Source organism: Parasteatoda tepidariorum, chromosome 3, assembly GCF_982258835.1.
Source record: "Parasteatoda tepidariorum strain Cologne lab strain chromosome 3, Ptep-v5.0, whole genome shotgun sequence".
NCBI lineage: Eukaryota > Metazoa > Arthropoda > Arachnida > Araneae > Theridiidae > Parasteatoda > Parasteatoda tepidariorum.
The window spans coordinates 74,846,189-74,872,232 of NC_141757.1; the positions used below are offsets into that span (position 1 = coordinate 74,846,189).

At 27.9% G+C, this 26,044-nt stretch overlaps 1 protein-coding gene across 4 annotated transcripts in view; it reads left to right on the plus strand.

Moving 5' to 3' along the window:
• Positions 1–26,044, plus strand: part of LOC107452018 (carbonic anhydrase-related protein 10) — a 476,626-nt gene that overhangs the window by 318,263 nt on the left and 132,319 nt on the right. For all 4 annotated transcript variants that reach the window (XR_015432607.1, XR_001585143.5, XM_016068291.5 and 1 more), the window contains exon 3: positions 12,733–12,869. Coding sequence is in view for 2 of the 4 variants with exons in the window: in XM_016068291.5 (XP_015923777.3) it covers positions 12,733–12,869 (137 nt within the window). In the remaining 2 variants the exon portion in view is untranslated. The remainder of the gene's footprint in view (positions 1–12,732; positions 12,870–26,044) is intronic.

Sequence of the window (26,044 nt, forward strand, 5' to 3'; positions counted from 1 at the left end):
AAAATCTATTCATTAATAAACATTTTATTGTTTCATAACCGTTTACAAGCTCCTTTTACAAATCACTCTCTAAAATAAATAATTTAAAATTTCTAAATTTTAAAAAAATATTTTTCCTAAAATTTGAAGCACAAATATTTATCCATTTATCTATTTTCAGCTATTTTAAAAATATAAACTGAATAAAAAAATCTATGTATTTACGTATCCGACAAATTTTATGTTTAAATAAGAAATTCCAGATCAAGGAAAAGCCAAGGCTTTTATTTTTTAAAGTTTGCATAGAACATTAAAAACTATTTTTCAAACTTATTTCTTGTATTTCCAATATTTGCCGCATATTTTTCTCTGTTTATTCGTAAAGGTTGTTTGGCGATAAGAACTTAGAATTTCATGTTTACATTCATATTTCAAAATTTTAAAGTCATGACGCGTCTTCCACTTCTTATCAGAAAGCAAGTTTGAAGTATAACTTGATTTTTACCTCTTTGTCACGTCACACTGACTATAGAAAAGATTTAGTAGCTTTTTAGAGTAAAAAAAAATCCGTTTTTATTATTTAAAGAAGGAAGATTTTTAAAGTGCGCATTTTTATCTACAGTGGCTGCTTGAATTCTTTGACATTCGAAACCTATTTTAAAATATAAATAAATCTTAGATAAATAAACTGACATGCATGGAAATCATTTATTATTTGCTAAACTGAAAATTTATTCGTTTGTACACGGAAACGTAAATTCTACTAAATTACCGTACTGTATGGAAATGACATTTCTGGTAAAAAATGACAACATAGTTCTGGTTAATAAAGCCAAAATATACGGTATTTGAACCATTTATTCGGTAATTTTTCCTATTCACATGGTAACAATTTACTAGAAATTCAAGTCTTCGAAATTATAGATCTCATTAACACTCATTAAGTAAAAAATACAAAACAAAAAATTAAATTTAACCGAATAAATGATTTGTATGCTATGCTCTAAGGTTTTATCTTAAAGTTACCAAATTTTATTGCATATTATAAAAACATATTTTATTGCAAATTTTACAACTGTCATTACCAAAACGCTACGCTAAGAAATATCGAGAATTTTGGTGTTCCCATAGAGACAGAAATATGGTAGATTTTACCATATTCTGGTAGTTTTGACCATATTTTTTTTTCTCGCATTAAAAGAATCTTGTCATTTAGTTCTGAAAAATACATCTATTTTAAATTTTGCAACGAAATTTCTGCTTCCAAAAAATGGATGCAAAATATTACAGTAACTTCTCACATTTACTTTTCAATATTTTATTTTTGTTATAATGCTTTTTTTTATTTAGTTCTAGATTGAAATTTCCCTTGCAAACTCTCACAAGATAATGCTAGAATCTATGAGATATCACGCTAAATACTAATTTTTAAGTACCCGATATTTTGTTCCATGGGATTTATATTCATGAGGTAGTTTTAGTCTCAGCCACTGCACAAGAATGTGCAGCAAAGTTAAAATTATAATTATTATTATAATTTTCTTGAGATACGGATTTTCAAGAAAATTGGAAATAAAGGCTCAATGCTTTTAAATTCTGTGCTCCAATAAATCTGTTGTACTCATGCTTTGATCTAACTTTAATTCCATTTCACCATCTACAAGAGATCTCTCTTAATGCTCTTCCAAAGAAGAAAGACATAGTTAAGAGTCAAATTTACTTTTTTGAAAGCAGTGCTGTGCATTGTAAACATATAATATAATCACTCGCAAAGTGGTGCTATGAAATATATCTAGTCACGTGATAGTCAAAGCTAATTGGAATCGTGTAAAATCCTTTTAAGGTAATGTTTTCTGGTAGCCATAGAGTGAAGTAGTACTCTGTGTGTGTGTGTATACATATACTATCTGCGTGTTTGTCAGCTTACTGTAGAGCGTATTCCATCACCTCATTTGATTTTTGTTAAAAAAAAAATTTGTAATTGTGCTGACAATAAAAGTAAATATCATAACTATTTCATTCTGATTCCATTTCGTCATGTCTGAAAATATCCAGAATTCCGCGCGTTTAGCTTGAGTGTTTAGTTATTATTGCGTGTTAGTTGCGTGTGCAGTTATTCGCGTGTTTAGCTTGTGGACTGTGAACGTCTTTATATAACCGTTCGCACTATGACAGCGATTTTCCAATCCAGTGACTTTTAATGACCTGTTAGTTTTTTTTAAATAGAAAAAACCTAATTTTTTACTCTTTTTTTCAGTTCAGGTGATAAATTTTAAAATAAATAAAAGATTGCATTACAATTGGGACCAACTACACCTAAGAAGAAAATCTTCAAAAAATAGAATGAGACATTAGTGATCGTTGGATTGCAAATTAGCACTTCATTCATACACCGTCATTTAATTTTTACGAAATGTGTCATTTTTGACTCTTGAGTGAAATTTCCACTCCGGAAAACACAAGCGAAATGCATGTTGAGAACATAGCTAATTCTCATGCTCGCAATATTTAATTTATGCGATATTTTTTATTGCGATATCTTTCCAAAGAATTTTATTTGTTCCAGATTATTCTGCAGACCACCCAAAATTACATCACATAAAATTTCTACCGAATACATAATTTCCCTCTTGGTTGCAATTAGATAAACTACTTTAACTAAAATTCATACATTTATTTTTTCATATTTATTAAAAATTGTTTAAAAGTTTCCCTACCTAAGCTATTGAAACGCTTGTATTTAAAAGATATTAACTGTAAATATAAATGAAAAGAATTGAAAAATATTACGCTAATTAAAAAAATAAAATTTTGTTACTTACTTAAAAAAATATAACAAATTAGTTTATAATTTTAAATGCGTTTTCGTATAATTTTAGCTATCTACTAATACCTTAGCATATCTTAGATAAGACTCTTATAATAAAACAATGCATGCCGTGAATAATGCAACATTATAACGATAAAACTTTACTGCCTTAAATTTAATCATAGCCGTTCGAACACTTAACAATTCTAAGATTGCAAAATTGCAATAGAATTTTCAAGGGAACTGTAAAGCGCTCTAAAGTATTCAATGATTTTAAAAGTCATTTAAATTTTATAAAGTGTGAAAAATGCAATATTTGAATTTGTGCACATTTTTGGAAAAAAAAATAAATATGTTGTTCAGTTTATACTTTTTAATAAATTGAAAATAAGAACTGTATGAAAAATATAGCTGAAATAATTTTTTTCATAAACGATTTGCTTCGCTTTGAAATTAATAAGAATGGAATGTGTATCTATATAAAATAAAATAATGGAAGTTGACTTTCACTTAAAAATTTTCTCCGATTCCACAAATTAGACTTATTTAACTCCGAGTATCGACCGAATTCTTGGATTTAGAAGTTAAAGAGATGGAACTCAAGACTTTACGAATCGAAAAACTATTTCTTCCAATAAAGTGCTCTTGTCTTCTAAACCATCTAATTAGTTTCACCGACTAACCATTGCAACAAATGAGTGCTTAGATAAGAACAGTACTGGTAATGAAGCAAGCAAGATTCTGGGATTGGAACATGAGGGCGGATAAGTTTCCTGAAGAGTATCATTATGCAGATTAAGTCAAAGGACATTGCGTGACTTAACTTTTTTTTTACCACTCTGCAGAATGTGTTTCTGAAGAAATAATAGGAGTAACAAGACAACAGCATGATCAGAGGGGTAAATAATGTGGTTGAAAACAAACGTTGACGTTGTAGTCTGGTATTTTCAGTGAAAATACTTTCATTCTTTGGCAACTGATTGATTCCTATTCCAAACGCCAAATCGATTTTTCTTTACAGTGAAACTTAGACTCACTGAGCAATTTTTTTAAAGAATTATATTTTATAAACATAAAAATGTTATTTTGCATAAAAATAACGGTGATTAGCAATTACGATGCAACGAGAAACCTTGATATGTTGGGAAAATTATTAATCTGCTTAAGCATAAATAGAATATTTTTTTTTTACTTGCAATGAAAAATCAGTGTCTATATCAGCTTCATTACTCAATTAACTGTTATGAGCTTGCAAATGTTTTTAAACAGCCTTTATTAACTTAAGTAATGCTCTACAATAAGTTGTTAATGATGTTAATTATATCACTTACTAATGTCAGCAAGCCTGTTTGAAATCAAGCGAATTTTTAAGGCAGAATGTGCATTTGCCGTTTTTACTGTTAGATCAAGAATAGGACTTCAGCGACATATAAGTCACAGCCCGTTTTACAGGAAGGAGCCAATCATACTCTATTCATTCGTCCACAGATCGTAAGATAGACTTGAACCAGAGAATGATTAATCTCCAATTCAGTACCCCCCCCCCCAGACGTATTGATATGTTACCGGAACTTGGAGTATTTTGTGACCCAGGCAGATTTAACGTGCACCAGTCACCATTTAATACTAAGGGGGGGGGGGTTCTTTGGCCGGTGGGATTCGAATAACTCACGAACACGAGCCCAGCGTCCAACCAACCTGGTTATCCCATGCCCTGCAATAAGTTGTATGTCAGATAAAAATTACCCTTCTCAATCATATAACATTGAGAAATCTATGTTATATGATATGTTGTGAAATTTACTGATTTTCTCGAATAGAAATCTAAAACAACTTTCTTATCTGCATTTCAAATTCAATATCTAGATTCACTTCGCAGAACGACTACTATTTTGAGGTTTCTATCTTATATTTTATTGTTAATTTTACCAAAATGTTAACCAAAGCGCTTCCGTAAAAATTATTGAGATTTCTGTTCTATTTGACGTAAAAACTTATCTCAAACAGTATTTAAACGAGAAAGGTCCATAGTTTTATCTTATGTAAAAAGACGAAAAAATTATGATTTGGTCAGAATTGGCTTTAAAAAGGTACTCGAATAACATAACTATTTTGTGACTATAAATATTTTTCAATGATCTTTATTAGCTGAAATAATACTTTGCAATAAGTTTAGTGTAATATAAAAATATTATTTTCAATTACATTAAATTGAGGATTCATCGGAAAGTATATTGATTTGCTAGGATATATTCTCAAAGCAATTATTTTTATCTGCAATTCGAAATCCACATCTAATTTCACTAAGCAACTGAATTAACTATTTTTTGTAATACCAATGCCTTTGAAAAGTCTATGTTTATTGCAGCATGAATTCCTGAATTTTAAATTTTTCATTTGACTCAGAAAACAGGGTAACTCTTAAGCTCCTCACATTTGAAATCTAAAAGCATTTTAACTGTAAATAAAAGATTAGTTAGATTACTAAGTCATAATTTTTCAAGCATATCTCTATGAAGTTTAGTAAATAATCAATAATTTAGCTAAAAATACTTACAGAACTTGTCATTTATTTTGATGTAGTAACTTCAGAACAAATTTACATGATAAACATCAATAGCTACTAATTACTTAAGAAAATAGGAAATCAATGTGTTTCGTAAAGTAAAATAAAACCGAACAAGTGACGTAAGTTTACATACTGTTAAATTTAGATTTAAATTTAGATTTATATGGCTAAAACTTGCACAGAGTTATTTTTTCAACTATTAGTAGTGAATAGATAATTTGTTATCCAGTTTTTATTTACTTTACTCTCTTTTCTATCTACCTTTATATTTCTTTAATTTTGCTGTTTTCAATTTTTTACTTCCTTATTAAAGTTTCATTTTTGAAAATAATGTTCCAGAATCCAGGATTTATTTTATTAAGTTTTTAATTTATGCACTTAAACTAAGGCTAATAGTTGCATTATAAAGGTTTATTATATTTAAGCATTTTCAAAAACTCTTAAAAATGTAAAGACTGTAAACAGAGTGGCACAAACACCATTAAAATACACTCAAATAGTTTCCATCCAATAGCATTTAAACAAAGCAAAGCAAAAATTCTCTTTAAAAAGAAAACTACTATTTTGCTACGAACTGTAATTATTTAAATCAATCACCGAGAGACCAAAGAGTTAATAAAAATGTTTCAGAATGCACCAAAATGATGAACCGTTCGGGAAGTTCATTTGTTTTCTTCACCTGGTTATGCAGTTTTCTTACGAGAAAACTTCATTAAGAAAGTAACCAAAGTTTAGAATAGTTTGATGTCTGTCACATAATTCACCTTTCAAACCCGAATTCTCCATCTTTGTGCTTCTTTCTCGAAAATTCTCACTCTTTTCGCAATAGAAATAGTTTTAGATCAATAATTAAATTTTTCTTTGCTACATAGGATAAAAGTGCACTTAAATATTTCTGTTTTTAAGTATTATTAATGTTTCTAAATATTAATTTTAAATGTAAACATCATTCTGAAATGGAAAAGAAGTAATGCGATTTGTACAGTTCAGAATTGGCATTCTTTAAAATATGTTTTGTTCTGAGATGAAAAATGAAATATTAAAAATATATTAGGGTAAACTTTTTATAAACAGATTATACTCAATGTACGCCTTTCAAACTAAAGCCTTCTTGTATCCTTTTTAAAAAAATATTTTAGTGATTCCTTTTTATCAATTCTTTTGAATTGAACCTATACCCAGAAAACAATTATTGTCAAATCTACCAGAATATAGTAAAATATACCGTGATTCTGGCTCCATGGTAACATATACTCAGATATTTTACTGAAGCACTTTGGTAATTATTTTGGTAAAATTAACAAGTAAAGTTTTACAATGTATGATAAAATTTGGTAGAAGAGGTGCAATTTGGCAATTTTTCAAAGTACTTCAGAGCATGGCATAAAAACCATTTATTCCGTTAAATTTACCTTTCAGGTTTTTATTTTTTATGTAATAAAAAATAAAAATGTGTAATAATTTTTTAAAATGTGTAATAAAAAAATTTTAGTTTGAAAACCATAGTTTCCGGTACACTGTTAACATACAATTACAAACACTGTTAAACAATTACAAACACTGTTAAAGTAAAATTACAAACTAAATGCCTTTAATATCGTATATTTTGGTTTTATTAACCAGAAATAAGTTGTTGTTTTTTACCAGAAATGTCCTAAAAATACGATAGAATAATTTTATCAGAATTGTTTTCCCTGTGTAGTTTAAATTAAAAAGAGTTTTCAAAGTTGTTAAAAGTATTATTGCAAAGTTTAAATTTTTTTTTTAAAAAACAGAGAAGAAATTTTGAAACCATGCATAAAGATTAGTATTTAAGAAGTAAAAGATTGAAAATTTAGGCAGTACATGTGGATTGAGTTTTCCAGAAATTATACATAACTCTGTATTTTTTCATTGTACTTTGTTCCTAACATCTTTCTTATATCTTTCAGAGTTTACTTTGTTTAATATTATGCCTTTTAAAAAATACTTAGTTGTATTTTTAATTAAAAAAAAAGAAGAAAGTTTTCAAATTTAGTTCTAATTATAGAATTAAATTGACAAATCAATAATTATCGGAAGATTCCCAAGAAATTGTTTACTATTGGTGAAAAAGTATTTTATTTAATAAAAATGTATCAACGAAAACTATTAAATTTTTTTGAAAAATATTAGGGATATATGAAATTATGCCGGACCAGGAAAGATGCTTTTACTAATTTTACCGTTAATAGAAACATTTCAATTTTATTTTATTTTTTTCAGTTATCCCATTTTTATATACTAAATAAAATACAGTACTCAACAAATTGTAATTATGTGTGCTTTAAAATCTTTAAAGCCCCAAGCTATAATTCTTAAACATTTTAGTATTTCTTTTCAATCTATTATCAATTCATTTATCAAAAAATATTGAAAAAGTCCAGTGAACAAAATTTTTGTCTTTCAGCTACTTTTGGATTTTTTAATAACACTTTTTTTATAAAATAATCTCCTAAATTTCATTTAGTATTGAGAAAAAAAATATTAAATAGAAACTGAAATACAGAATAATTAATATTAACTGTATTTATGATATATTCATATAAAAAAGCTATAAAAAATATATTAATTATCCCATCATAAGAGTTAAACAGTTAAATATTATGCATGGATAAAGACACCTGATGCTGAATAATAACCGTAAATTGACAAATTCAGGTAGAAAGAAATTATATTATCGAAAGTTTCATTTATCATAGAGAAGATTATTCTGGAAAAGCTACACAAGAAAAAAAAAACTTTTTTTTCAGTTTTGTTTTCTTAAATTTTGAAAATTTTGTCAGCATAATCATTTTACTTTAAGCTTTTCAAGCTTATTCTTAAATATTATACGAAGAAATATCTGTCTTAAAAATTAACGCTTTTTGTCAACTAATATGTTTTTTTCCTTTCTATTGCAAATATTTAAGAAGTTTTTGCGACTTAAGGGTTACATTTTGCCCATCCATGGTCAGTACCCCTTTAAATATAGTCAAAAATGCAAGAATGAAAAAAGGTCACTGTATTTTTTAAATTGAAAGCGCTTGTAACCTAACAAGACGCCCGGTGGCTGAGTGGTAGCGTTTCACGCTCCCGTGCTACAAGTTCTGGGCTCGATCCTCGGACCGGGCAAGGTTGACTCAGCCATTCATCCCTTCAGTGGGTCGATAAATGAATACCAAGCATGCTTGGGAACTAAGCACGGGGAGTTTCGCATTTGGCTGACTAATAAACCGGAACATCTGCTCCTGCACCCCAGAGTCCAAGGTCAAGAAAACTGAGATGGGCACAGTAGGCCTTAGTTCTCTATGGGCTGTCGCTCCACTGAGTTTAGTTTTGTTACCTAACAAAGCTTATAACCAAATTTTAATATTTGAAATGTTACACACTGCTTTATTTAAGCTCATAAAAGTATGTAAAAACTTAATGTTATTTATTGATTAAAAGAATTTTTATTAAATAGTGAAACTCTCTTCAAAGTTAAGATTTTTTAAAAGAAAATATTTTTCAGTTAAAACCAAAGTTTCGTATTGAGCTGCAAGCACATAAAAAGTGTTAATTTCACCGCAGATAAAGTGCTTCAAAAACCCTTTCTAAAGATATTCAAAATGTTTTTTTTTTTTTAGAAAATCTTACCTTTTTTCAGTTTTTCGGGAAAAATTGTCTATTACCTAACAAATTTGTTGTTGACTTATTTCTTTTTTTTTTCTGAACACTCTACGCTTTATATTAAGTTAATATATTAAATATGATACATACAAACATTTATTTCAGCGAAAATGTACTTAGCATAAATATTAAGCTCTTTAAACTCCAGTTTAAGAAATAAACCATTTCTCTTCTGTTCGGCTAACACTTATTACTTAGAGGTTATTAACATTAAAACCATCATTATTATAATATGTACATAAATATGCTAACCATTAATTGAAAAGAAAACTATAACTACTATCATATTTTACTACTGTTATTTTATATCATAAATACTTTCATTTAATCACGTAGCAAGCAAAATAAATGACCAATATCAGCCTAGCACGAAAGATTTAAAAATTACGGGAATTAATTATTTCATTTCATCAGCTTATTTGTTAAATTCCATGCTTCGTCTAAGAAAATGCAAACGATTTATCAGAGAAAACTTGTTGGCGGGAAATTTCAGTAATCTTCATATTTCTCCCGGCTTATCAATGTAAAGACCTTTTCCATTCCCATACAAATATTAATCCATACAAAGAAAGAAAAAAAAACTGTTATTTGGAATAACGAAAGGTGCGCCTACACGTGGCTCTGAATACGATAAAACCACAATTAACAAATTAGCAGTTGCTCAGCTAGAGAAAATGGCGCATCGGCGCTGAGGCTCAGCCCCTAGCGCATGTATCGAAAACCGATTAAACCCGCTGATTACTGTTCGGCGCAATTAATTACACACTAAGCAGAAACAAATTAAATCTTTTATGTAATTACTAACATACAGAGGAAAGTATAAGCGAACGCGAATTTGTTTTGGAAACAAGGGCGTGGAACACTTTTCCTTCTATCTTTTCCTTTCTACCGATTTAATAAGAAGAAATTATGATCGTTTAGGGAATATTTAGCAGCTTCCAGAAAGGTGCATTATCGGCAGAGGAACGAATGGCTAAAGTATTTTTTTTAAACCAATTTCATTTTATTTTAAGCAGCATGGCTGGATGATTGCGATTGCAGTGTTTTGAAAGTATTAATTATAAATACTTAAAATTTTCCTAATTATTATATTCGCTTTAATCCTTTTTCGAAATAATGAAGATTGCTTCCAATTTATCGATAAATAAATCTATATTTAGATAATGCATTGGCTTTCATTATTGGGTGTTAATTAGTTCAGGAAATAATTAGTATGTGTTCGATATAAATTATTTCAACAGTTAAAACTTAAAAATTAAACATAAAATTGCATTTAAAAAAACTAATGTTAATCATCACACCTTTATTAAAAGTATAAATATTTATACATGCAAAAGTGGCTTTTTAATATTATTTTTTTTAACATTTCTGAGGTTACCAGGCTATTGAATGCAAGTGAAAATGTAGCCTTTACTGTTATGAAAGAATGTATGGATAAAGGGTAAAGGTTATAAACGGCTTTCTATCCATATATGTAGACTCAGATTTATAAATAGTCACCCTATGAAAGAGATTTCTAGTTTGCGTTTGTATGTAAAGTCCTTCAAATCTTACTAATATGTATGCATTTATTTATGCATTTTTATTCTTTTCTTCGTGATTTTAAATAAAAAAATATCTAATATATTTTTAATAGTTGCATAATATAATTTTTTTAATGGCTCAAAGAAATTAAAATACTATCATTTTTTTATAAAGCTCCTTGTATATTCTGAGTTTGTGCTTCTAACGTTATTCCAAATATTATTATTCGTAAAGTGTCTATTTTTTTCCTAGATGGTAGAACTCAATTTTAAATATTATTACCAATCATATTATACAACGTCAACTTAATGCTCACTTTTTATTATTTTCTCTTCTCAGTAATTTGGTTAATTATTAGATTAGTCATTCTATTTTCAACGCATGTATATTTTAATTTATATCTGTAATCTCATCTATTTCTTCCTTCATTTTAAAGTCATTTACAATTACTTTTTCTTACATTCATTCTGTACTTTTATTTCAAAATTTACGTTTATCCCATGAAGTTTCATTATATTACTATTATATTACTATTATTACTATTATATTACTATTACTACTATTATATTACTGTTATATTAATATTATATTACTATTATATTACTATTATAATACTATTTTATTACTATTATAATACTATTATATTACTATTATATTACTAATTCTATGTTTCTAATATATATAGTCGATGTATGCGTAGTAAGATAGAAAGCTTACATAATATGTATCGTAAGAAATTAGTTCCCCCATTTTTTAATGCTTACAAGTTAACAAAATTTATTTAAGAACTTCTCTTTAAAAGGAAAATCCTATTTTCCTCAGAAATGCTCTTTCTTTTCAAATCTTAAATCTATTTTACCTGCATGAACACTACAAATGTAAGGAAGGCAGTTTTACAGAAATTACTTTAGTTTCCTTGAATTTAGATGCTAATTTTTCACATTTTTATCGATCAGCTGATAAATTTTGTTATATTTACTGATTTACTACTGGTTATATTGTATGATATCACCATATTGCCAATAAACAAATTACTTTGTTTACCAATTATAACAACTATTTTTTGACACTATTGTTAAAGTAACTGAATAAAAAGTACAATAAAATAGTATTTTAGAATTTTCCTAAACCATTGCTTCCGATCTCACATACTACACTCTAAACATGTCAACAGCTAAAATTTTTTAGAGTAATATTTATTCCATGAGATGAATCAAAGTACTATCGATACTATATAAGACTAGCTCATGCTCCCTTATGAGATTAAATGCCGATTTAAAGTGATGTGGGAAAATACTAATTGAGCTCAACAAATTCAACCCATTTTTACAACCCATTTGTAAATTACATATTATTAAATTTGATTTAATAATAACATTAATAGTAAATCTTAGATAACTTTAAATTAAATTGCATTATATTGTATTCCTTATGATTTTATTCCAGATAAAAATTTTTGAACAGTTAAATTTTTTTTTTGATAAATTAATGATTGCATTATAATGCTTCATTTTTTTCATGTAAAAGAATGAAAATAAAATATTGAACCATATGGGTTTTTAAATGCTGCTCTTAATTAATGATTTTTAATTACGCTTTTGGCAATCTGGTGATCTTTGTTTTCTCAAATAATAGCAAATATCGCTGTTAGAAAATATGTAACGTATTAAGTCTACTTATTTATAATGTATAGAATCTAAAATTGATTAAATTTGCACTGTTTATTAATCAAGTATTTATTTTACTCTTGTCGCAATTTCCTAATCGAATTTCTTAGTTATTTTTATAAATCATCACATACTGGAAACATAAATCTTATTCACCTTGCATTGTTGCAACAGATTTTAAATTAATACCCCCAAATTCCAGAAGGACGGCAACATTTATTTAATAAGCAAATGCAAAAATTATGTTTGCTCAGATTTTTATTTAGATTTAGCAATAGATTATCCTAAACAAATAATGTGAATCGAATTTTTTTTGAAATTATTTGCATGTCTAATTGTTTCAAATTTGTAATAAATAAAAATAAATAATAATTAATAATTTTGATTGAGTTTAATGACATTACCATCAATAAGTTTTGATTAATTGAAGAACATATATTTATTTTATATTTAGGAAATAATTTACTTATTTTACTCTATTACAGCATTTTCTTAATTTTTATTCCTTTTTCTAGGTCCTGATTTCTGGGGTCTTTTAAATCCAGAATGGAACCTTTGTAGCAAAGGGCATCGACAATCACCAGTTGATGTTGATCCAAATAAACTTTTATACGACCCCTTTCTGAGAGTCATTCACGTAGACAAACACAGGGTAAGTTTCAACAATTTTCCAAACTTCGTTCTAAAAAAAATATCAATACACAAAATAATACCCAATTTCCACAAAAAATTTCTTTATTATTGACACGAGCGAAATTTTAAGCAAATAAACTTTCCAAGCGAAGTTTTAAACAAATTGATATTATTATTGTACAGGAATTATTATTGTTTGAAGATACAAATTATTCGATTTATTTAGGCTTAATGAAACAAATTGCTTTACGCAATTGATTGAGAATTTAGACATAAAGGAAAAAATAATATGTGTGAGTGAGTTTTCACCTCTTAACAATCTTATTATTTTCAAAAAAAAACGGTCATAAAAGTTTTCAAGAAAATTATATTAAAAATTTTTTATCTTCTATCTATGTATTTATTTTTATTTTTGTACTTTTTTTAGCTTGAAATTAAAATTCCATATGTCCATGTAACTCTGAATACACAACGTACACAAGAATAAAAAATATTTTATCACTGCACACAAACCACATGCTCTAGCCTGGAAATATCATGGCATGAGAGAAGGGAGATGAAAACTCCCCCCGTGATTTTGACGGGATTGAGAGTGAAGGGGTTTATCATAGCCAGTAATTGAAACCGGGAAATACACAGAACAAGTGAGTGCCCTAACTTCTGTATCATCCCGTCATGCTCTGAAAACGACTTTAATATCAGATGGAAAAAAATATTGCTGAACTAGCATATTGTAATTAAAAGAACCCACAAATGAGGAAATAGTTTCTTCAAATATTTCAGAGTTCTCGTTTTTTTAACAAATGTGTGATTTCGGGAGAATAAATTGACAAAAAATATCCAAATATATGTCAAGAATTGCTAAATTGCAGAGGATGATAGTTTTTTTACTAAAAGTACCGAAAAATACTTTAAAATAGAATATCGCGTTTCTTACACGAGGCAAAAAATATTCCTGGTAAAGAATATGTAGTGAGATGTAATTTTAAATCATGCTTCTAAATTTTTAATTTTAATACTTTTTATATGCATTCAAAAAGGTAATGTTATCTTATATTACTTAAAGATTTGTTTTATTCTATTAAAGAACTTTTTAAGACTCATATTGTCAGAAAAATAATTCAAAAACATGGTTATCGCAATAGAAATTTCTAGATAAATTATCGTTTGGTTAACCAAATAAATAATACTTGGACTCTAATATTTATTTGTTCTATATTTTTGCATTTTATTTTTTTGTTTATTAATTTAATTTCCCATTTCAATTGTACCAGTGATTTTTTTTTTTTTACTCAATAAAGTGTTGTTTTTCTGTGATGTGACTTTAAAAAACGTTCTGATCATTTTTTCTGACGTTTACTGAAAATCTATTTTTAACTACACATTTTCAAGAAGTTGTTAGTTCATTCACTTTTTACTTAGATTTAACATTAAGTTTGAGAATTCTTAAAAACCAATCATTTTGAAACGGTGAACTAAAATATCTTTCTGCATGTGGGAGTATGTTATAAATATTTACTTTTTGGAATTATAAAAAAAAATACTCACGCTTTAATTCTTTAAAATTTGAATGTACAAATTCTTTCAAAACTTGTTCCAGCTATGTAGTGTAGTTTATTAAAAATAATTTAATAAAGTTGCAATTTCTTTTTAATCTTAATCTACAAATCTAATCAAAACAATAATTTCTTCACTGTTTTCAGCTGATGTAAGAAAATGTACATTTATCGGCAATTTTTCAGAATCTTTTCAAAATACCTGTTTTTCCATCGAAGGAAATAACTTATTTTTGTGTACATTTTATTTCACATGTCTTACAGTGAATAGATTTGATTCTCTTCAACATGATTAAAAAAATACTTCTCCTTTGATGTCAAAAATTCCAATTCAATAAAAAAAGAAAATGAAAAATGATCGCGGAAAAAAAATTAGGATGGAAAAGTGAATTGGTAGGAAAAAAATAGTAAAAGGAAAAGCAATCTTAATAAAAGAGAGATTAAAATCCAATTCGTCAGAAGATAGATTAGAAATTGCAGATTTTCAAGTTAAGGTTTGATTGTCTCATGGCTACCTATATTTTGTAAACTTCTTTCGTTTCATAAAATCCTATTTTTTAAATAAATTTTCACTTACTAAGCAAATCAATTTCAGATATATAATCATTTCAAAGTGGTTTTCCATGTTATGTCCAAATCTATCCTAATGGTCATCTGCGTATTTTAAGTAAATTAGTCTAACTGTTCCTTTGATCAGCGGTTACCAAAAAGCGTTCCTTGGAACTCTATGGTTCCATGAAATGGGTTCAGGGATTCCGAGAGTTAAAACCGTGTTGTTGTTTTTTAACCAGTTATGATTTTTGAAACGCGTAATTTATTTAAATGCAATCAAAATTTCAGAATTTATTTAATTTTGTATTAATATTTGCAAATTTATTGCAATAAAATAATGAAAAATGAAATAGAAAACTGTTTTTTTTTAATATAAATTGGACAAATTATTAAAAGAATATGCTGCAAAAACAAACATGGATATAAAAAAATGCTTCAGGATTTCCCATCAAACTTTTTAAAATAAAGTAAACTGAATCCAAGAATAAAGAATTATATTTCTTTTTCAATGCTCATAATAGTTCATTTTCGAAAGCCATAATTCAGCTTATTTCATTCCATTTCAACTTATGCATATTCCAATAGAAACAAATTCAGAATTAAATGTCACTTCATATCTGTTAATTCAACTAGCGTCACGCTAAACCTAATTTTAAGACTATTACTTGCAAAAGAAATTCATTTTTCATATTAAATATTTAAAAAAAAACAGTTCTTTCTAGTTGTATAGTTAGGGTTTCATAGCAGAAAGAAATTGAGATCCGCTGCTCAACGCTGGTAAACATAACTACTAGAATATGATAAATCTAGCTCTACGAGAACACCGAAAAACATGGTAAGTTACGCCGAAGTTCTTTGGAAATAATTTTGTAAAATTAACGATAAAATATTGCCTTATAATATGCGATAAAATTTGATAAATGTAATAAAATTAGTACTCTACGTGTGTTTGTGTAATAACAATAAAATTAAGAGAATATAAGGAGTTCAGCACTTGCTTTCTCAGATTTGACCTGTCTTCTCTTCCAAAATGCTTTAGAAGTAGTTTAACATGTTGCATAATACCATTTTTCCACATTTTTTTTTGTTTTGTTCATAGCTTATTTTCTTTTTCTTCAGTTAGTATCTATTACCAAAATTATTAAACAGTATTGGCGTCAATATTAGTCTGGCAATCTGTCGCGCTTCTCTTAATCGATTTAATACTATTTTTTCATTAGTTTTACTTCTTACTGCATGGTTAATTTTTTGCCTCAATTAATACCTATTATCAAGTTTTACTCCTTGATTTAGAATCTATTTGCTTTAGTTTTAAAAGTTACTGAATGAATCAGTAAAAAAAAGGATATCTTAGCCACTAACATTAGTATTAAGATATTACTACATAACACGTTGCAGGTTGATAAGCTATATTTTATTGAAACGTATGTTTCTTATTTTTCCTTCTAATATTAGTCTCAAATAATGCCATATAGCATATGATAAGCTATATGTAGGTGATGTCTTTTAATATTTCGCTTCAGTAATTTTAGACTTAATGCAATTAGAAAGTTAATATTTTTCTTACATAAAGTAGCTCGAAACGTAAAAAATGCTATTAAATTTATTTGTTATGATGATTAATCTATAAAGATAAAGATAATCCATGAGCACTGGAATACGTTAAGGAACTTCAGATCTTATTTTATGTTTGTTGTTGAAGCTGCTAGGTTTGTTTTAAATATCGAAATGATAGCTAAGAAAATAAACTTTTTGATCAGCTTAAACTTTGTAAAGAAATTAATGTATTATCAATATACATATATTGGATTAATAGCTAATCCGCGCGATTGAAAGCGCGGTCTTAAAGTATTAGGGTACTAAAATTGAATTTATACTTTTGAAATCAGATCAGTAGAACAAAAGTTATAAAGATTGACTTTTTGTTTTTTCTTAGTACAGACAACTTTTAACAGTTAGTGTAGACACTTTTTTACAGACAGTACAGACACTTTTTATAGTACAGACTGTATTAAGTTGAGTTACAGTTAGACTTTGTACAGCTAGGCGCTTTTTTCTTTAGTTTCATTAGAAAAGAACATAATTAGATAACAGTAAGAGCAATATTTTTTAGAACTTGAATAAGGAAATTAAGGGTAATTCCACACAAATAATTCATCGCGATCTAATATCATATTTTTATACTTGCAAATAAAATTATGCAAGCAAAACAATTATAGTAATATCAATGCATATATATCTTTTTTTCGAAGCTATTTCAACATAATTAAGATTATACACTATTCTTCGAATTATTAATACCTCAAAAAATGTCATTAAAATAAAGAAAACTCTTTAAGGTACGCAAACAATCAGCACACAACGCAATCACGTCGGCACACACATTAAATTCTGCAGCGCGTAAATAGCGTGTAGGGTAAGGTATTTTCTAAATGTTACTCAAAATATGTATTCGGAGGTATACCTTTTCTTCTAAAGAAAATTTTCGCTCATGCGCTGTGAAGCTCTATTAGCATGAGCTTTAAAGTTGACGGGAAATTTTCGTCTTATTAAAAAGCTCTTCAATGTCACTAAGATTGGCAGATTTGGCACCACTATCAAACAATTTAGCTATAATAGGCCGACAAAGTTAGTAATTTTTTCACATCCTAATTTTTTTTAAATTGTGTAAAAAAATTAAAGTGTATTAACGGTGTCTTAATCCCTTTCAAATAGAAAAATTGTATTTAGATGTATGATGTGGAAAATTGCATTTTAATGTATCAACCTAAAATAAATAATAGTTCAAAGTAATTATAAATATCTTTTAAAATTCAACATACGTATTTCAACATACTTCAAAAGAATAAGTTTAAGTTTATTCAAATATCATAAAATATACAGTGATTTCGTGATTTTCTTTCTTGAAAAAACGTCTTTTGCGCAGAAAAAGTTTTAAAAAAACTTCGAAGAAATAATTTATTCTGAGTAAAACGTATTAGCATATCGTTCTTTTTTTAAGTGTAAAAATGACGCGAACAATTTTAAAATGAATACGGAAACTTCTTCTATGTTAGATAGAAGGCTTAGATAGAAGAAATTCTTGCAGTGTCGTTACAAGAACCAATGAAGGGTAAAATAAAGGAATAAAAAGAAGAAAAAAATTGACAGAATTTCGAAACTAATGGAACGTTCTCGTAATCGTTCCATCACTTTATCGCGTCACAAGGTGGTGCTTAAAATGAAATTTTCATGCCTCCTACTCGTAACTTCGTCACAAAAATCAAGCTATCAAAATCATATCATCTTGGAGAAAAGGTAAAAAAAACATTGTTTTGCCTTTTAAATAAACATTTATTTAGATTTAGAGATTCCTAGTTGATTCAGTATTTTTTTTTCCTTCGTCAAACCATTTTATGCACCAAAGCGAATTTATTTGCAAGTCAAGTATTGCTTTGCTTTGAATAGACACAATTTTTGAATCTGCCTCAAGCAATTCTGATATCTATATTTTCTTAATACTTAAAAAAGACCCTTTTCTCACTTTCATTTTACGAAAAATAGTTATTCAAATTATTTTTTGCCAAAACTAAATTTAAAAGTAGGTATATATATTTTTAAGTAGAGATAAATAAGTTCGTAAAAAGTTTAATTACACTCTCAGAAATAGAACTCTGGCTTTTGACGATTCAGTGCTCTTTGAGCTGTATTTCGTGAATTTTGAGAAGAATTTTGTCACGAGATCACCATATTTGTTACGAAACGTGAACTCTTAAAATATTAAATACGAAATATTTGCTTAACTCAGAAGCTCATCGCAGTGCAATCCATTGTGGGAGGTGACTAATTAGAATTATGACTGGGCGATCGAAACTAGATTCACAAAACAAGCCCACCAGCCGTATGTTAGTCAAGGAATTGGCTACATTCCAGAAAGATCCCGGGTTCAAATCCTGCTTCGGGCATTGATGTAATTTTTCTCGACCATACAAAACGATATTTATCCACCTGTATGGTGCCCTCGGATAAATGATCCCCATAACCACCCGTTAAACACCATAAGACCCTACAAGTGCCACAAGGTGCGCTTCTTTCTTTTTTTTTTAATTTTGAAAATAAAACGAATGGAGAAACATTCCTTTACTTTTGATGAAATTCGTTTCCTCGTGACGACAGTAATTTCGTCATTTTGACAACATGTTCAATCGTAGCATATACCAGGAAACGGTTTCGTCAAAAACGAAGAAACTTTATCCATTTCTAGTCTGGTAAAAGAGGTTCACTGATTCAGAATACGAGATTATATAATTTTAAAAAAATGAATGAATTGATTTTAAATTCTAAAGGATGTATGTGTAGCAAATAATAGACATCTGAAATTTGAATATTATTTCATTCTTGCATTTATGTTAGCAACTATCTATTTTACAATCCGTTTTATTAAAATAAATGTATCAATGAAAATATGTTTCTGTATGAAACTGTAAAGTAAATAGTTGATTCTTCAAAAAGATTCAGAATATATAATAAGTATTATTTAATGAGATGAAAGCAATCCAATCTCGATGTCTGTGGAAATCAAAATTTACCATAATATATTTGCGTTTAGAACTATTCTTTAAGCTATTTAGCTTTTAACAAAATTCAACTACCCATTTCATTGTCCTGAACTCAGCTTATGATAAATAAATACCCGAATAATTGTTTTCATATTTATAATGCTTGGTGACATTTTTCAAACAATCTTTGATCAAACTTTTGAAGGAAGTGGTCAAATGTTTGGGATTTAGTTATTTTCCTGTTCTATCCTCTACACTGTAAAAAAACACTGCAAATTTTCAACAAAAGAATTTCAGAATAAAAACCGTTTATAGATTTTAAAAAAAACTGATTTTTTTTCTGATTTTCATCGTTACTACAAGTAATTACCAAGTGCGTTTTGTATATTTGACGGCTTAACGCTGTTTTTCATAAAACAGTTTTTCTGTTTTTCACCATAATCATCAACGGATTAAAACTGTCAATTCAAATTCTAGTTTTCGCCACACAGTTTTGGTTACCGTGAGATAGCTTTATCGTTTTTCGATTAACGATTAATATTCAACGATTGTTTTCTATACTTGTTCTTAATCTTCATAAATTATTTTATGATTCTGAACATCGTATAAATAAAATAGTGATTTGAATTCGTTGTCAAATTGATACTTTACCAGATAATTATTTGTCTATAGTTTTTCGGTATGAAAATTTTCAGATATTTTTACAAGTTTTAAACGCTTTACCACTTAAATATGGTTTCAATAAGACTTTTAAGATAAACACAGTTTACGATTTTTCTTTAAAACCAAACACTAGGGCTCCCCTGACTCAGGTGGCAGAACGCTAGCCTTCCAATGAGGCGGCTTACCTTCGAATTCTGACGTTGACCTGTCATAAGAATTATGTTTTCAGATCAAACCAACTACAATACGAACATAATTATTTTTAAATGTTTTTTTTTGTTAAAATAGCAGGATTCGTTTGTTAAAATAACAGTACTTATCTGTTTAAAAAACAGACCTCCGTTTTGCATGACATTAGTTTCTTGTAAAATAAACGGTTTTATTCTAGAACACCAGCTGACAGTTTTCTCCTGCAAATGAAACAGATTTTTTTGCAGTGTATTATTCTATGTTTTAAATATAGAAGTATTTTAAACATGTAATTTTTAGAAAATCCAATTTGTGTTTTGAAAGAAGAAGAAAAAAATTCTTTTTCTTCATAGTATCTTCAGAAAACATGCCTAAAATTCTATTGATTGTTTACAAATCTGAGAAGCTTTAAACTAATTAGATCCATTATCTATTCCCTTTACGTTTTTCTTCAAATGTCAAGCACTACAAAATCTAATATCAATTATTTCTATTTTAATGAAAGATTATCACTATCCTTATCACTAATCGAACAAGGGATAATCATCGACAATTTTCCTCTCAATTATTTCTAGATTATCTATTATAACTATAACCAATTTGCATAGCATTAATGTTTTAAAATTTCATAATTATCATAGTCACTAAATTAACCTTTGTGACAATTCAAAATAATGCTAGATAATATTGATAAAAGTATTTTTTAAGACACCAAAATAAATTACGCTATATTATAAAATTTCACACATTATTGTTTTATTAACTTTTGAACAATGTAATGTTTAGAAGTTAGTGCGATATTATAGTTTAAGTTGAACATAAATAATATTCAACTAAACTCATTCTTTAGGTTGCGTGTTCTAAGAGTTATTGTTTGAAAAGTTAAATGTAACCGTTATTCTGAAAGCATATTAAAATGATAAATTATAAGAAAGTTTTGCTTTTGCATTTTTTGAAAAACAAAATATTAAATAGTTTGTAATCAAAAGGTTTTATTTTCTTGTTTTCATATTTTACATAACCGTCGTTGAACAACCGACCCAATTTTATGGGTTTACGACTACTAATGCTCAACTCCGTAGCCTTGTAATTTTGAACCCAATCTAGAAGACAAGGGAACTCCTGGATCTAGTATTGGGAGAAATTTGCCTTCGTGGAGGACTTTTTGATGAAGCTAACCCGCATTTATGCTACATGGAGAGGAAAACCACGCGAACCTCCCACGTTTAGCCTAACGGCAGGGGGATTCTAATCCATGATCCATCTACAGCTGAGAATATTTCACGTCAGCACTGTGGTCGGTGCAAGCCGGATGCGGAATTCGTATCGACTGGGATTTGAACCCAGTTCGCCTCATTGGAAGGCAAATGCTCTATCTCCTGAGACATCGCGGCTCTTATTTTCATATTTAAAAGATACAGGGTGCCAAATAAATTCATGTTGAGTTCAACTTAAGAGGCTGTGGTATTATGGAATGCACTTTACATTGATTTGCGCCTATCAGCCATTGTAGTTTTTCATCTTTTTCGTCTCCCTCGGCAACTGATTCTTTTTTTAGTTTTGTTGCTCACCTTTATTTTACCATTTTTTGTTGGCAACTTTACGTTTTAGATTTCATCTCGCTTTTGATTCTTCTCATTCATGTCTGGTAAGTCTTGAAAATGAGAAACTATTTTCGAGAACTTGAAACATATTGACTGCTATTTTTAAAGCGAATGAATTTTTTAATCAAGTTATATCTTGCGGCTTCAGTTTCTTGGGATTATTCATTTAATACAAAGGAATGGCTATCATTTGAAATAAGAAACAAAGATAGTTAGAAAATACAAGAGAATAAGAAATATAAAAATATAAAGCGGAACAAAAAAAATAAATTTAAATAAAATAAAATGGATTACAATAAATACAATGCAATAATCTAAGAATAATTATGATAAGAAAAATAAAATAACTATTTTCCCTTTGACCCTGAACAATAAGGAAATAAAATAATTAACAAATCATGCAATTTCTTCCTTTGTACGATACGTTATACTATTTTTCAATATAAAGTTAAATTATCTAGTAATAAAATTATATTTTAATTAAAATAATACAAAAAATGAAAAATTTGAATTACAAGGGAATGATTTCTTTTAAAATAAGATACGAAATAAGATAAAAACTTAAATGAAATGGAATTCGCTAGAAATATAATTAACAGATTAAAAGCGAACTTGTTTGAAGATAACGAATAATGTAAAATTAATTTAAATATATCAGGAATATCATTACCATGCGACATCTTTTGTTTCTTACTCTAGTTAAATTTTCTGAATCTTTGTGGTTATATAAATTTAAAGACAATTAAAGTAATACATACATAGTTGTCAAAATATGTAGCCCACTCACTATAAATATAATTTGTTTCATTTCAAAAACAAAAAATGCAATAAAAAAGATAGTTAGTCCATCGGTTTCATTTTTTTAAAATAATTTCCTTGTCTGATTTCAGATAAAACAATTACACAATAATTTTTACTTATATTTTTTAAAATGTGTTTATTGTAAGTCTATGCTTTCTTAAAAATTTACAAAAAATTTATATGAATATTTTCCAGCAAGCTAAAATAGGATCGATTCATTTTTTCGAATAAATATTTTACATGCTTCATTTGTGGCATTTTTCCTTAAATTTTTGCTTTATTTATTTACATATACATTATTTTAAAAATTAATTTGTTTTAATTTCATTCATTTCAAAATTTAATATTGAAAATAACTTTTTTTAATTCAGACTAAAAACTCAATTTGATAAAAGAAGCAGAAAACAGAGTTTACACTAATTAATAAAAACATTTATCAAGTAAAATTATTAAGTATTTTTAAAAATGTAATATTTTTAAAATTATTCAGAAAAAATTATGAATTAATTTTCAATTTGTATTTTCACCAGTACCGTTTTAATTAAAATCTTGTTATTTAATTTCTGTTTTAAAACCATACACCTTTTTTCCCTAAAATTTAAAAGCGCCGATACATAAACAGTTAATTTCTACCAAACAATTATAAATTCATATTTAATGAGTTTCTTGGCTCTCCTATAAAATGAAATTAATCACATTTATATTAATATATAATTGAAGCCTAGTTAGTTAAAAAATTGAATGGAAAAGTATAAATTACATCTTTAAATACATGCTTATAAATAATGAATAAAACATTATTAATAATAGCTAAAACAAAGGCAATACTTATTCTAGCATTAAGGAAAGCGAAGTAAGATCGGGCGGTAAGGTGAGACTGGGTGCATGGATTGTGTCGAAATTAGTTCTGTTTCTAGCGGGCAGAACTGTGAAATATTCGATACTCACGGTGCCTGTGAAGATAATTTTGTTTTGCCATGTCAACTCTATAATGTTCTTATGTTTTTCAACAAGCCTTATTTATTGGACATTGCAATTATAACAATTACTTTTACACAGTATTCGTGTCGTTAATTATATAAAATGCATTTTTAGTTCAATACACGTTTACTACAGTTTCATACCCTAACAAATTAGAAAAATTTGACCTAAAAGAAACACAGTTCAGTTTCATTTCGATAACACCTACTCTGGGATGAGACCGGGTACTCCATCGATGTGTGTCAATGCTGGGCTCTCGGAAGTGGTGTTGCAATGTAGGAATAACTACATTGCATCACATGTAAATTTCATGTATGATTTTCCTAAATTGTCATATGAAATAGAAATATCTGTTTCTTTTAAGTTGTAGTATTTCTAAATTTCCTATAGAGTTAACAAGCGTATGCAGTCTTATTAGTGCGGTAAGACTTACGACTTGACTTCTGAAAGAAAAAAAAAATTTTAGAAAAAAATTCAATCTTGGAAATTTTTCTAGTCTTTGTGACTATAAATTGTAAAAAAATTAAAAAGATACATAAATGTAGAAACAAAATCATGGAAAAGAATTAAAGGAATACAAAAAGCACACTCACACTAAACACAAGCTGTGCATTTAGAAAACAAGGAAAATGTATTATTTTCTTATTAAAAAATTTATAATTATATATATATATATATATATATATATATATATATATATATATATATATATATATATATATATATATATATATATATATATATATATATATACTGAGTGGCCAAATTATTATGACCACCCCTTCAGTACGTTGTTGGGCCACGTTTTGCGCGTATTACTGCCTTAATTCCTCTGGGAATGGATTCTATGAGTTGTTGGTAGGTGGTAGAAGGTATGCCAGACCATGCTCGCTGAACTTGCCAATTGCTGCAAATTTGATGATACTAGATCCATCTGTCTGAGTCCCCGTTCAATTCATCCCACAAATTCTCAATTGGATTGATATCTGGGGATTGTGCTGGCCAACGAAGCAAGTTAAATTCTCCGTCATGCTCTTCGAACCATCTGAGGACAATGCCAGCTTTATGACAAGGAGCGTTGTCCTGCTGGAAGTATCCATCCCCGCCAGAGTACACCATTGACATAAACGGATGTACTTGATCTGAGGTGATACTTAAATACCCCTGGGCATTAAGGCGTTGTGGTACAGGAATTAAAGGACCCATACAAGGCCAAGAGAACATTCCCCATACCATAACGCTGCCACCACCAGCTTGAAGTGTCGTGGCAATGCTGTTGGGGTCCATGCTTTCGTGCTGTTTTCTCCATATTCTCATCCTGCCATCTGCGCGATGCATTTGAAATTGTGATTCATCGGACCACATGACTCTCTTCCAGTCATCTACTATCCAATGTTTGTGCTCCTTTGCAAATTAGAGACTTCTGCGCTTTTTTAAAGCAGACAGTAGAGGCTTACGAACAGGTCGTCTGCTTCCATACCCTATATGGCGCAATGTGCGTCGAACAGTCCGTTCAGAGGCGTTCACAGTTGCTCCTTGATTAAGATCACTTGCAATTTGTCGCACTGTTGCTCTCCTGTCGCACTGCACAACCCTGGCCAGCCTTCTCTTCGTTCTGCCACGAAGTCAAAACCAAATTCGTGCTGCCACGCTACCCCCTTACAATGTGAGGGAATTGCAGAACCAGTTGGTGAGCTCTTGGTACCAGATACCTCAAACTACCTATCAGCACCTTGTGGAATCAATGCCATATATATATATATATATATATATATGTATGTATATATATATATATATATATATATATATATATATATATATATGCATATATATATATATGTATGTATATATATATATATATATATATATATATATATATATATATATATATATATATATATATATATATATATATATATGCATATATATATATATATATATATGCATATATATATATATATATATATATATATATATATATATATATATATATATATATATATATATATATATATATATATATATATGCATATATATATATATATATATATATATGCATATATATATATATATATATATATATATGCATATATATATATATATATATGCATATATATATATATATATATATATATATATGCATATATATATATATATATATGCATATATATATATATATATATATATATATATATATATATGCATATATATATATATATATATATATATATATGCATATATATATATATATATATATATATATGCATATATATATATATATATATATATATATATATATATATGCATATA